At 41.3% G+C, this 14,089-nt stretch overlaps 1 protein-coding gene across 1 annotated transcript in view; it reads left to right on the top strand.

Moving 5' to 3' along the window:
* ppm1ba (protein phosphatase, Mg2+/Mn2+ dependent, 1Ba) overlaps window positions 1-14,089 on the top strand; it is a 148,986-nt gene that overhangs the window by 108,992 nt on the left and 25,905 nt on the right. Inside the window, exon 7 of the mRNA XM_048600858.1 lies at window positions 6,278-6,298. Coding sequence (XP_048456815.1) covers window positions 6,278-6,298 — 21 coding nt within the window. The remainder of the gene's footprint in view (window positions 1-6,277; window positions 6,299-14,089) is intronic.

The following is a 14,089-nucleotide window of genomic DNA, read 5'->3' as shown; positions in this document are numbered from 1 at the left end:
AACTAACAGTAATTCATGTACTTTTGCATTTAAACATGTATCACTTCTCCCAAGTTTATTAGATTAATCTAGTATATCTCTATTATCAGATTTCTCATGGCCCAAAAACCTACATCACTAAAATGAATTGTCTTTGGTATACATCTTTTTCCTGATAATTGTCATGGATGGCTGTCTGTACTCATGTGTTTTTATAACAAAGGAAGCAACTAGGTCAAGAAAATTGTGAAGTTTGAATTTAAAATTTATGATTTGTCAAGTAAAGACAATAAGATGTTGTGTAGGAAGTTAACTCATCAGAGATTGAATAGAATTTGGAAAGAATGTTTTTTGTAATGTGTCACTTTTTTTGCAGGGTATTTGTTATTGCTACTAATAAAGATGAAAGTAGCCACATGATTTCAGTCCTGAAGGATTTTCCAGGGAATATGATCTTTATTTATTATCTACCTGACTTGATAACAAGTCCTAGTCTACTTGAGACTGCAAAAACATTGGATGACTATGACACCAAGATGGAGAATGCATGGTCTGGCTTCTTTGTAAGAAAACTAGTATATGCTATCTGTAAATGTTGTAATTCTTTTGCATGAAATTCTCTAATAAGATTAATACTTATGAGTTTGCTTAATCACATAATTTTTTTGTCTTTTTTTTAACCTGATTTATCCTATCATGCATCTTGGTCTAAATATTTGATAACCTAGTGTCCAGTTTTAAGACTCAAATTAAACACCAAAACATTCAAAATAGTGTCCTTATTAAATATACTTATTAGTTGATAAAATTGTGCTGCTCAAATTATCTGGGCTCTGCTACTCACCCCTATGCTCTTCAAGCCTTCTATGACTAAGCCAAATGAAAATAGCTCATGACTGTTTCAGGCACTATTTGTGAAATTGAGATGTGATCCTTTGTATTATTATGAGTCCAACAGTATGGAGATTTCCCCCGATTCCCATTCACTCCAGTTTTGCTCGGCTCCTCGATGCCATACTGGGTCAAATGTGAGGTCACCTCTCCTCTGGAATTCAGCTCTTTTGTCCATGCATTTTTTAGTAGAAATACTGATGTCAGGAGTGGCCATGGTAGAATCAAAACTGGATGTCAGTGAGTTCATAATTGCTAAGGAAGTGCTGCTTAGTAACACTTATGATAGCACCTTCCACCAGTTTATTGATGATCAAGAGTAGACTGATGGGGTGGCAATCTGCCAAACTGGATTCATCCTTCTTTTATGTGTACAAGACATAGCTGGGTAATTTTCCACATTGCTGGGTAGATGTCAGTGTTGTAGCTGTACTGGATTGACTCAGGTTATGGCAAGTTCTGGAGCTCATGTCTTCAGAACTATTGCTAGAATATTGTAGAGTCTACAGTTTTTGCTGTGTTCGATGTCTCCAGCCATTTCTTGATATCATCTAAAGTGAACAGAATTACCTGAAGACTGGCACCTGTTGGGGATCTCTGGAGGAGGTCAAGATGGATCATTCACTTGGCACTTCTGCCTGAAGATTATTGTGAATGTTTCAGCCTTATCTTTTGCACTGGTATGCTGGGTTCTCCCCATAGTCGAAGATAGGGATATTTGTGGAGGCTCCTCCGCCTCCAGTGAGTTGTTTAATTGGTTTCACCACTATTTATGACTGAACGCGGTAGAGCTTAAGTCTGATCGATTGGTTATGGAGTTACTAAGCCCTATCAATTACCTGCTGATTATGCTGTTTGGTGCACAAGCAGTCCTGTTTTGTTGCTTCACCAATTTGACACCTCATTTTTAATATGCCTCATGCTGCTCCTCGCATATCCTCTTGCACTCCAGATTGAACCATGGTTGATACCCTGGCCTGATGGTAATGGCAGAGTGTGGATTATGCAAGGCCATGAGGTTGTACATTGTTTTGGTATACAACTCTGCTCCTGCTTATGGCCCATCATGGTTGCCCAGTCTTGAGTTGTTAGATTTATTGTTGATATTAGCCAAGAGCGCATTGCACAATCAAAGTTTTAATGCTATAGTGGCAGTAAAATTCTGCCAGTAAGCCACCACTAATTGCTCACCTCCATCCTGAATGGCCTCCTATGAAGATGAAATGGAAGCCAGATGAGTAGTAAAACTGAATCAGGAGAGGTATGATTACTGAAACTGCCCATAACAGGGCCTCCCATTCCAAAATTTGTACTCCACCCTGTAGTAAGTTACTCAATTCACCTTGCATAAAAGTGTAGATATTTTGTGCAATTATTGCACAGTTAACGTAAGATCTTACAGGCAAGGTTTCAACTTTGCCCAGGATGTAAAGTGTTACTCCATCTGTCATATTCCCTTTTGTGTTAATGTCTCTGTGACCTCTGTGTCCTTTCAGCCTTCCCCTGTTTCTGTTGAGCCGCTTTATATAACTGTTAAAATCCCCACCTTATCTTTTTGCGAATTCCCATGCCCTTGAAATCCTTCACATGTAGAGGCCAGAGCAATTGGATACTCTTGTGGCCCCACACCTCCCATTGACAATGAGGTACCACTACTCTCTAGAATTGCGCCATTGAACTATAGCTATTTCCTCAGTGACCCACTCCAATAAGTTCTGTCCCTAAACTTGACTTGCCTGCTTTTCCAAGGACTCTTTGAGTTGTTACATGATAAACTCCTGGACCAGAATGGCCCAAATCCCAAGATCTACCATGGCTCACTGACAACCTGCTCCTGCCCCAAAATAGGTATGACAGACCCAACTGAGCACTCTCCAGAATGATGTCCCCACACTATCATGACTGATACACTGTAAACCCTGGACTGGTTGCACTTGACCTGCAGGACTGACAACAGGTCAATCTCCAAGCACCTGACTGATCATGGCCAGCCAGCTGCACTGAATTGGACACGCCTCTTGACTGAATGTAGTTCCCTTTGTCCCCATTAAGGACTGTTCACTTTTCACTTTCACACATGGCTAACTGCTTGAAGCATATGCAGTATATTTATTGCATAAGCTGCAGGTGTGATATTGATGCAGTCTGGTGCCACACTGTAACATATCTACTCCCTCGATTGTTCAGATCTCCCCACTGTGACAAACCATTTGCCTCTTCCTCTGTGCTAAAAAGGAATGCAAGGCGTAGAGGCTGACAGCTGTAACTGACACTGAAGACTGTCTAAGCTCAAAAAGCTATATGAAGTATGCAAAGGCTGGCAGCCTTTATGTAAGTGCAAATGAGTGAACACTAAGGAAAGTAAGAAAAGTGTCATAAGATACATCCAGTGTCCCTGTGAACAAAGCGAACTGGCAGTAGTTTGCTAGTCATTGGCGTCCCTGAACTCCAAAGTGCTGAAGTAGTGTGAGAGTTAGTCTGAGATCAGGAATGGCAATGTGATGAAACTACTTGCTTGTTGATGCCACTTGCATGGATGATGGATTGAGGAGAATGGTGCATTTGGAGCATGCAGAGATACTGTGCTGAGGACGTGATTGGATAATGGCTGGGACAAGCAATCCGCGAGCTGCAGTTGCCTGGTACATGCTGTGACTTGCATGTCGGGAATTTGTATGATTTAATTTCCCAGGGAGGGAAAAAAGAATTGGAAGTGACATATAAATGAGATGAGTTGGGTGTTAATGAGATACAAATGTGTGGAAGTGAAATAATTGCCGGTCAATGGTGGGATTCTGAAATTACCAGTTAAAGTTTTCAGGAAAAATCAGAATTCTATACTGATTATGATTTTTTTCATTGTCATAATAATTTCAAAACTTTCTTGCCATTGCTCACCAGGAAGGGGAAATTTCCACCCTAAGAAAATTGCTGTATTTGCAAAACATCAGCAATATTCTTACACCCATGAAAAAAAAATCTGATATATTCAGTTACGATAACCATTTCATTAAATATGGTGTCTCACTTTCTTCCCTTTATTAGATTTAATCAAAGTATTTTTCCATGCGTATATATATGTAGTAATATTAACAAGTAATTTAAGTGCAATGTTACAGCTATTTATTTTTGTGATGCTCTCTTTATAGTTTGTTAAAGGACATATTTCATCTGCGATCACTAAAGAAGCTGTTGGAATTAAAGACAGATTGTTTATGATGCTTCTCTTTTCAATTCCTGGGACTCCAATCATTTTTTATGGTGAAGAGATTGGTCTCAAAGATTACAAGGTAATCAGAAATCAACTGATACAATCAGTTAATCAAAGTATTTTTAATAATCAGTTCATAAGAGTTAGGCACGGTTTTAATATTCTACTTTTCATAATAGGCATCTGCATATCCACTAATGCGATGGGACAATTCTAAACATGCTGGATTCACTAAAAATTTGCCTTGGATAACTCCAGATTTGGACAGTTACACACCCACTGTTACGGTACATATGAATATTTAGCATACTACATTGTAATTAATATAATATGGTTACGGAATTAGTTGGCTCGAATAGAAATCAGCAACTATTCTTGGAACTTTTGATAATAGTTCCAGAAAGAAAAGACCTGTAGCATCTGAGTTAGGCCCTGACTGGCGTATAAAACATGCATCTGGAACTGTTTAGTATGCCTAAAAATTGAAAACAATGGATCTTTTTAAAAAAATTGATCACAGGATGTTGGTGTCACTGACCAGGCCAACATTTGTTGCTGATCCCTAGTAGCCTTTGAGAATGTGCTTGTGAATTGCATTCTTGAACTACCACACTCTATGGGTACAGTGGTGGAGTTGTATCAGTTACGGGGGTGGTTGTGCTGTTAAGAAGGGACCTGTTTAGGTCTAAAAAATGATTAGGCAAACCCAAAGGAAAATATTTTGATTTTAGAAATCTGAAATTAAATCAAAAAGTACTTGTGGGTAAAGTATTGGAAAGGATTATAAGAGATAGGATTTATAATCATCTAGAAAGGAATAATTTGATTAGGGATAGTCAGCACGGTTTTGTGAAGGGTAGGTCGTGCCTCACAAACCTTATTGAGTTCTTTGAGAAGGTGACCAAACAGGTGAATGAGGGTAAAGCAGTTGATGTGGTGTTAATGGATTTCAGTAAAGTGTTTGATAAGGTTCCCCACGGTAGGCTATTGCAGAAAATACGGAGGCATGGGATTGAGGGTGATTTAGCGGTTTGGATCAGAAATTGGCTAGCTTTAAGAAGACAGAGGGTGGTGGTTGATGGGAAATGTTCATCCTGGAGTTCAGTTACTAGTGATGTACCGCAAGGATCTGTTTTGTGACCACTGCTGTTTGTCATTTTTATAAATGACCTGGATGAGGGCGTAGAAAAATGGGTTACTAAATTTGCGGATGATACTAAAGTCAGTGGAGTTGTGGATAGTGCGGAAGGATGTTGCAGGTTACAGAAGGACATAGATAAGCTGCAGAGCTGGGCTGAGAGGTGGCAAATGGAGTTTAATGTGGAAAAGTGTGAGGTGATTCACTTTGGAAGGAGTAACAGGAATACAGAGTACTGGGCTAATGGTAAGATTCTTGGCAGTGTGGATGAGCAGAGAGATCTTGGTGTCCATGTGCATAGATCCCTGAAAGTTGCCACCCAGGTTGATAGGGTTGTTAAGAAGGCGTATGGTGTGTTAGATTTTATTGGTAGAGGGATTGAGTTTCGGAGCCATGAGGTCATGTTGCAGCTGTACAAAACTCTGGTGCGGCCGCACTTGGAGTATTGCGTACAGTTCTGGTCGCCGCATTATAGGAAGGATGTGGAAGCATTGGAAAGGGTGCAGAGGAGATTTACCAGGATGTTGCCTGGCATGGAGGGAAGGTCTTATGAGGAAAGGCTGAGGGACTTGAGGCTGTTTTCGTTAGAGAGAGGAAGGTTAAGAAGTGACTTATAGAGACATACAAGATGATCAGAAGATTAGATAGGGTGGACAGTGAAAGCCTTTTTCCTTGGATGGTGATGGCTAGCACGAGGGGACATAGCTTTAAATTGAGGGGTGATAGATATAGGACAGATGTCAGAGGTAGGTTCGTTACTCAGAGAGTAGTAAGGGCGTGGAATGCCCTGCCTGCAACAGTAGTAGACTCGCCAACTTTAAGGGCATTTAAATGGTCATTGGATAAACATATGGATGATAATGGAATAGTGTAGGTTAGATGGGCTTCAGATTGGTTTCACAGATCAGCGCAACATCGAGGGCTGAAGGGCCTGTACTGCGCTGTAATGTTCTATGTTCTATGTTCTATGTTCTGTGCAATTACTCAGTAGGTCAGGCAGCCTCTGTGGAAACAGAAACAGAATTGATGGGATGAACGTTACTTTACTGAAGTATGAGAGTTTGGAAGCAGTTAGAAGGGTTAAAAGTACAGAAATTGATGGTGGTGTTAGGAAGCTGACCCCAACCCACAGATTTGCACATTTAACAGTGAAAGACTGCACTGTTTGAAGTAACTCCTTCAAAAGACACAGGATATCAATTTCAATAAGTTATTCAGCAACAGTGATGTTAACATGTATCTTTGCAAGTTACCTGTGTGGGCTTTCTGCAATTTGTCAGAGAAAGTAAGGAGAGGACTCAGTAACAATTGAGGGAACTGGAAATATGATAATAAATACTGAAACTTTACAGCTGCTTTCTTCACTGATTGTGTGAAAGCCTTTGTTCATAGTGCTTGTTCTGAGAGGTTATTTCCACAACTTTGGAGAAAAATTTCACAATTTTGGAGGATACTTCTGCAGCACAAGGTGCACAGGGAAAGAGGAAGTTATTGCAAACATTTCTAAACACCAAGAATTTCAATGCCTTGAGATAAAATGTTAATTTCAACTCAGCCTTTTTCATTTATCTCGCATAGTTTATGCCTGCTTTACGAAAACAATGATTAGTTGCTTGCTGCATCCTTTTGAAAGGCAGTGTTATTCATTTTGTAAACCATGTTAGTGCATGAAGAACCCACGCATTGAAATCAAATTATGGAAGTTGAAAATTAAGTTAATTGTTTGCATATTACCACTATCATGACAATGCAGGTGCTTGAGTGAGCAGTCTTTGCCTACTTCCACTAGACCTGGGGTGTTAGTGACTGTATGCATGAGGCAACAAAGGTAACCCCATATCACCCAAGAATATTTATAAAAATGCAGCTGTTGTGGAACCATGGTCTGGATTTTACATTTAGCCTGTGGGTCTTGTGGGTGGATGCTTGACCCTGCAGTGGTTTAATGTCTGTTGATTCATGTTAATTAGCTTCAAGTGAGACTTTTGACCCCAGTGGGAAAGGCATTATGCTGCCAAGAGCTAACAGCCAATCAAATGTCTGGCAGCTCTTTGGTCCCAGTCGTGTCACTGGGAGTGTTGGCCACTGCTAAGAACATATCCAGTCCCCAGCAATGTTGTCACTGGAGCCAGGGTCAAGGTAGATGGGGGAAGCGTTATGCCGTGTCAGTCTGCCAGGCACCAGAAAGTGGGCTAGGGTGCCTTGACAGACAGAACCAGTGGGGAATGGTAAAGACGGATGTTTTACAACTTGCGGAAAGGGGGTCTCTTGTAGATACAGATGCTTATATAGATGGACCCCACCTCACTCTCCCATTTGAGGCCTGAAATATGTTACCTGCAAGCTTCATTCTCCTGTCTACTTACACACCCCAGATTGCACAAGGGCAGAAGGGCTACTTGATGGCTCTCCTGTCACTCATAAATTGCAACAGGAGCAAGTTAGAGTATAGGCATCTGGAAAGCTGTCCATTGTATTTTATGGGACTTCTGCCTGACAGTGTTAAATTCTGCCCCTCAAAAAGATGTTTTTGCAAGGGTGCCAGACTCAGTGCCTTTATTGCCTTCACCTCTTGTCCTCTAGCTATGCATCCTTTCTTGATCTTCACATCTTGAAAGCAGCCCTCTTTGCTGATGCTCAGCAAAGTTTGAAGACCCAACCAATAAGATCCAGGAACAATAGAGTGGAAGACATGTGACAACTTGATGTACAATTGAGCAGGTGATCACCAAACTGGATATGTACTTCTGGTGCCTGTACATATCTGGTATTGCTCTTCAAAATACAGCAACTAGGGTCTCTAGAAAGGTCATGATGTTCCAGGATCTGCCAACATTGCACAATGATAGTCTGAGGTTTAGACCTAAAGGAAGAAACAAGACACAGAATATATTTAAATGAGATAAAGGAGGTGGCAGAACAAGAACTGACTAGTTCATATTTTTAGGAGGAGGCTCCTCCAGTAAGCTTGTCAACCAGAGGCAGGCAGCCTCTGGCTACCTGCAGGGTAAATGGCAGAAGGCCACAGAAGTCACTGCAACAGAGCACCAACATTAAAGGAACGTAGCCTGTGGCAAAGGTATCCAGAAAAGGATGTTCTAATTGCAGACTGATAGGCAGGCATGTTGGCCAAAGTTTGCCACTTCTGAGATGCCTTGAATTACCCTTGTACAGTACTGGTTAAACAGGTGTGCTCTGGTCGACCACTTGATGCCAGTGGCCTTCAAGGTCATAGTGGCACTAAATTTCCATGTGCTTGGCTCATTCCAGGGATCCACTGAAGATGTGTAGCATCTCTTAATCAGCTGCATATCACCACGCTAAGATGATGACTGTTGCCCTCTTCATGAGAACTAGCCAGCACAATACAGTCAGATCAAGAAAACCAGTCCCCTGGATGCAAAAATTCTTGGAATGCCTAATTCTAACTCATCAAGGCTCCCACTAATCATCGAGAACCCTTCATCAACAGGAAAGATTTCTATTCCATCAAGGAGATAGCAAGAACTGCAGATGCTGGAGTCAGAGACAACACAGTGTGGAGCTGGAGGAACACAGCAGGCCAGGCAGCTTCAGAGGAGCAGGAAAGTTGATGATTCGGGTCAGGACCCTTTTTCTGAATTAGGGTCCCGATCCGAAATGTCAACTTTCCTGCTCCTCTGATGCTGCCTGGCCTGCTGTGTTCTTCCATTCCATCAATGTGCCATTGCTTTGCCACCAACATATCCTGCAGATGTCTGCCTGGTACACTTGAGCAGCCACAATGTCTAAATACTCAGTATGCCCAGGCACCAGAAGATTTCATTCTCCACACCGATATGCCTACAAGGGTGGATTGTTGCCAGCAAGTAAGTGATAACACTGAAATGGTGGCTCTTCGTCCATTCCCAACTGATCTCCAGTCTCTCCATCTGCAAAGACGCAGGTGACATGATACCAAGTCATCTCGGAAGCATCCTTCTCATGCAGACTTAACCCATTATCCACTATTACCCTGCCTTTCCTTAGCATCTGCAACCACACAATTATCCCACTGCGGCCTGCAAAATGTTGCACCCATTGGGCACGGCAGCTTGAACCTTTCTCCAGGTCCTCTGTCCAAACTTGCTGAGTTTAGTAAGGAGGCCTCCTTCTGTTTCTCTTCTACCTTGCCTGAGTAGCCTGGAGGAGCATGTGCATATAGTCTGCAGTCAACCATTGAGCCACCAGGCTCTTCCTTCCATCTTGCTGACAAACACAACTTACCAAAGCAACTCTTCTGTGGCTGGTGAGATGAATGTCCGCTGGCTGATGGAAGGATGAGATGAATAAACAGGAGGAATTTAGAACAATCACCATCACCCAAGAAAAGATGCTGGGAAAACAATTGGACCTTAAGGCTGAGTCAATATGTCTAGGGAAATCGGGTTTAACTAATTTATCAGCATTTTTTGAGCAAGTAACACATTAAGTAAGTAAAGGGAACTGGTCAACGCAGAGTACTTAGATTTCCAAAAGGCATTTGATAAAATACTACATCAAAGATTTTTACATGTGGTGCAGTGGATATTATCATGAATGAAGGATTGGCTGACAAACAAGAAACATAAAGGAGGGATTAATGGGTCTCCTTCAGGTTGGCAAACTGTATCCAGTGGTGTGCAACAGGGTTCAGTGTTAAGGCCTCAACTATTTTTCAATCTAAATGAATAACATGGATGCAGGAGCTGAAGGTATGGTAGCTAAATTTGCCAATGGTAGCAAGATAGGTTTACAAAAAATAAGCTGTCAAGGCAAGCTAGAGAGTTTGCAAAATGTTATTGATAGAATGAATGGGCAAAAATGTGGTAGATGGTGTATGGACAAGTGAACTTGTCCACTTCAGGAAGAATAGAAAACAGCGTATTATTTAAATGGAGAGAGACTGCAAAAGAATGACCTGGGTGTGCTAGTAAATGAATTACAAAAAGTTAGTACTCAGGTATGGAATGCTATTAGGAAGGTGAATAGAATGTTAATGTTTACTTTAAAGGGAATTCAGTATAAAAGTAGGGAAGTTCTATTGCAACCGTATGCAGCCTTGGAGAGACTGCATTTGGAATACTGTGTATCCGGAACTTGAGGGGACCTGATCACATGAGTATTGAAAGGATGTTTCCTCTTCTACAGGAAGTTGAAACTAGGCGACACAGTTTAAGATTAAGAGGTCTTCCTTAACAGGGATGGAGATGAAGAAATTATTTTTCTCTCTGCAGGGTATTCTCTTTGAGTAGCTTAAGCATATATTCTTTAGAGTTTAGAAGAGAAGAAATCTAATTAAGGTATATAAATGGTAAAGGGCATTGACAAAGTAGACACAGAGAGTACGTTTCATCTTGTGGGGAAATCCAGAATGACAGTTCGTAGTTTTAGGATAAGGGATAGCAGATTTAAAATAGAAATTACTTCTCTCAAAAGATTGTGAAACTGTGGAATTCATTACCCTAAAGTGTGGTAAGTGCAGAGACATTCAGTAAGTTTAAGGAGGATGTAGACAGATTTTAAATTAGTAATGGGTTGAAGGGTTATGGGGAGCAGGCAGGAAAGTTGACTTGAGGCCAAGATGGGATCAGCCATGATCTTATTAAATGGGAGGCCATGCTCGAGGGCTGAATTGCCTTCTCCTGCTCTTAGTTCTTAGGTTCTTATGTCTATGTTATTGAAATCATCAAGGCAGGGTTAGATAGATATTTGATAGTCAAGAGAGCCAAGGGCTATAGGAAGCAGGCATGAAAGTGAGGTAGAGGCCACAACCAGATCAGCCATAATCTTATTGAATGAGGCATGAAGGGTCAAATGGTCTAATCTTTCTCCTAGGTCCTTTGTTCCTATACTGCTAGATGTATGGCCAAAGAAATCTAGCAAGAATGATGATTCAAAGTTTATGCTGGAATGAATGGCCAGAAAAATGTTATAGGGATGAATACGTGTAGACTGACTTAAGGATGGATGCTCAGAAGCTTTGTGAAGGAATGAATTGTGCAGCAAAGGTGATCTGGCTCTGGTAGCCCTTTAAGCATGGCGCCAGTACATTCCACCACATCAATTGATGACACAGCTGCTTCATCAGCTTGAGCTGTTGGGTTGTTGGCCACCCACCTGCTATTCTTTAATTGTTCAAACGACATGAGATCAGTGTGAAATAGGAATGGGAGGGCTATCGCTATTCACTTCTGGTTCTGTCTTTCCATTCCCTCTGGGTTACATTGAAATACGGCCATGAATTAAAATCTTATCATAGAAGCTGGTGAAAGTTGAATTCAATTGATCAAACAAATATGGGATATAAAGCTAGTATCAGTCATGTTGATCCTGACACCTGGGTTAATATAAAAGCCCATCTGGTTTACTAGTGTTCTTTAGAGAAAAAAAATTCTGTTAGCCCAGGATATGTGTCACTCCAGACCTGCAGCAATTAGTTTACTCCTAACTACCCTCTGATATGACCAGCTATCTACTCAGTCATATTAAACCACTACGAAATGTAGAATAAGTATAAAACAGATCACCTGACATCGACCTAGATATCAGACATAACAAATGCATACCCAGCTTAACTGAAGCCCTCTTCATTAACATTTTTTTTATTCATTTTTGTGGGTCAGCATCACTGGCAATGCCAACATATTTTACACATCCCAAATTTCCAGCACTTGACGAGGTACGTTTAGAGGCTGAAAGACTGGTGTGGAAGTCCTGGGTTACAACTTGTGCGGTACTGGCACCACTAATGGGGAAAGTGGGATCTATGCCATTGGGCCAGTCTTTACCTGAACTATGATGAGACCAGTGTTCTAGCAAGCTGCATAATTATAGAAGCAGAGATTAAACTAAATAATGTAATTAACAGATCAATATTGGGAAGTTGTTGTGATAAATTATCATGATGTTTTAATATTATTTGAAAACTTATGTTTTGATGTGGACAGAACTATGTATAGTTTTAAGTTTGATTTGTATTTCTATATTGTATATGTGAAGAAGGATATTTTAATCTCATTTTGAGTTCTGTGAGTGTTGCCAGGTTGTTTGAGGTTTGTCTACATTCATTTGAATGAGGCCTGTAAGAAGCTTTTGAAGTGAATAGTTCAGTTCTTCTGAAAATAAAAGGAGGAGGAAGAGAATAAAGTTGAACTGTTACCTAACAATAAAGTGCCCTAGGAGACAGGGAGACAGTGAGAGAAACAACTTGGCTTCAGACAGAGGGAACCATCTAAAAGTTCAATGAGTGCAAAGATTTATTTCGTAAAGTGTGTGTGCCAGCTTCTATCACTAAGAAAAGACCTCTACCAACAGCACGGCAGTTCAACAATGTCCATAACACTCAGGTAAGGAGAAAGAATTCCTGAGAATCTCCAGAAACAGATGGCTGCAGAAGAAATATGTGAGCCATGTTAGCAGCTTGCTTAAAGGTCTCATGAAGAGATATTAACTGAAGAAGCTAGCATCCAGTGAATGTAGAACTTTGCTGAGGAGAAAGCAAGTACAGTAGGCCAACTGAATAAAGAACTTTAAAGTGGAAACACAGTAACTTTTCAGCTTCATATGAGTATAAGATTGTCATTCAAAGAAAACGGGTTGAATCATATTACTGTGCAGTAGAGACAGGACAGGAGAGGAAGGTACTAATATGGGAGATGATAAACAGACCATGACAGAAGGAGATGGATATATGATTAAGAGTAAATCAACATGTAAGGTGAGAAGTTGCAGAAATAACAAAAGGACAAAACTAAAGATTCTTGGCTGAATCTTACCTTTTTTGGCTGAATGCCAGTAGTATTGAGCTTTGTTTTGAAGCTCTTTTACCACATTAACTACATACCACTATGGTATCCCTCCCATCTGATTCTTGCTGTGTCTTACCACATACCATTCCTGGAGGAACTTAACACCCAGCAGGTATCGAACAGAGGCCAACAAGCCTGTCACTTGCACCGTATTTCAAAGGTTGTTGTGCACCCGGATGACTGCTGGTATTCCAAAGCAGCTCAGTGATTGACATATAGTCTGAAGGTGTCAGGGAAGTGTAGATAACCCCAAGATCCTGGTGCAGAGGAAGAGCATCCTCCTCCCTAAGGACCAGCAGAGGAGGCCATGATAACAGATCTGGCAACCTGGTCCAAGGTCAACACCTGGGTCAGTCAAGTCTAAATGAGTCAGCGGAATGACCAGCAGTGCCACAGAACGTTAGTGATTTTCCTTGCTGTGCCAGGATATGTGCTACAGTATTTACACTAGAATCTCACACTCACTGTATCCTTACTAATGGACCAAACCACCCACCAAGTCTCAAGCTCTACCAAACTCACTACTGCATGCACATCTTCCCTAACTCACTCTCACCCCTCCTAACTTTCCACACCATTAAGCATGCATGGCTTCTACACTGCCTATTCACTCTCTTGGAACACCTCACTACCTTTTGACCAGCTGCATCTGCACTCACAGCTGTTCTGCCCACTTTCATCACACTCAATCCTCATCTTCCTTTCATTCCAGGAGAAGACAGCTCACTATAGGACACAAAGGGCCCAGAATGGTGGAGGGATGCCTGAAATTGTCACTCCTTAAGGGAAGAAAATCCTTTCCTGAGGAGAGTCTCTCCAAGACTGGGACCACTCTTGCAAGTATGCCGAAACATCCATGTCCTGCCAACCAGGCACGATTCCACTCCAACACTCACAGTAATCATTGTCAGTGTCATTCTTTGAATACCACTTCTATCTGTTGGCCACTGTGCCTTCTCTACTTTGTATCTTGCAGGTACCAGCAACAGAAAATGTCTGAGATAACAAGGTGTAGAGCTGGATGAACACAGCAGGCCAATCAGCATCAGAGGAGCAGGAAGG

This window comes from Rhincodon typus, chromosome 9, assembly GCF_021869965.1.
Source record: "Rhincodon typus isolate 14 chromosome 9, sRhiTyp1.1, whole genome shotgun sequence".
Taxonomy (NCBI): domain Eukaryota; kingdom Metazoa; phylum Chordata; class Chondrichthyes; order Orectolobiformes; family Rhincodontidae; genus Rhincodon; species Rhincodon typus.
This window is presented reverse-complemented; position numbering and strand designations above follow the sequence as displayed.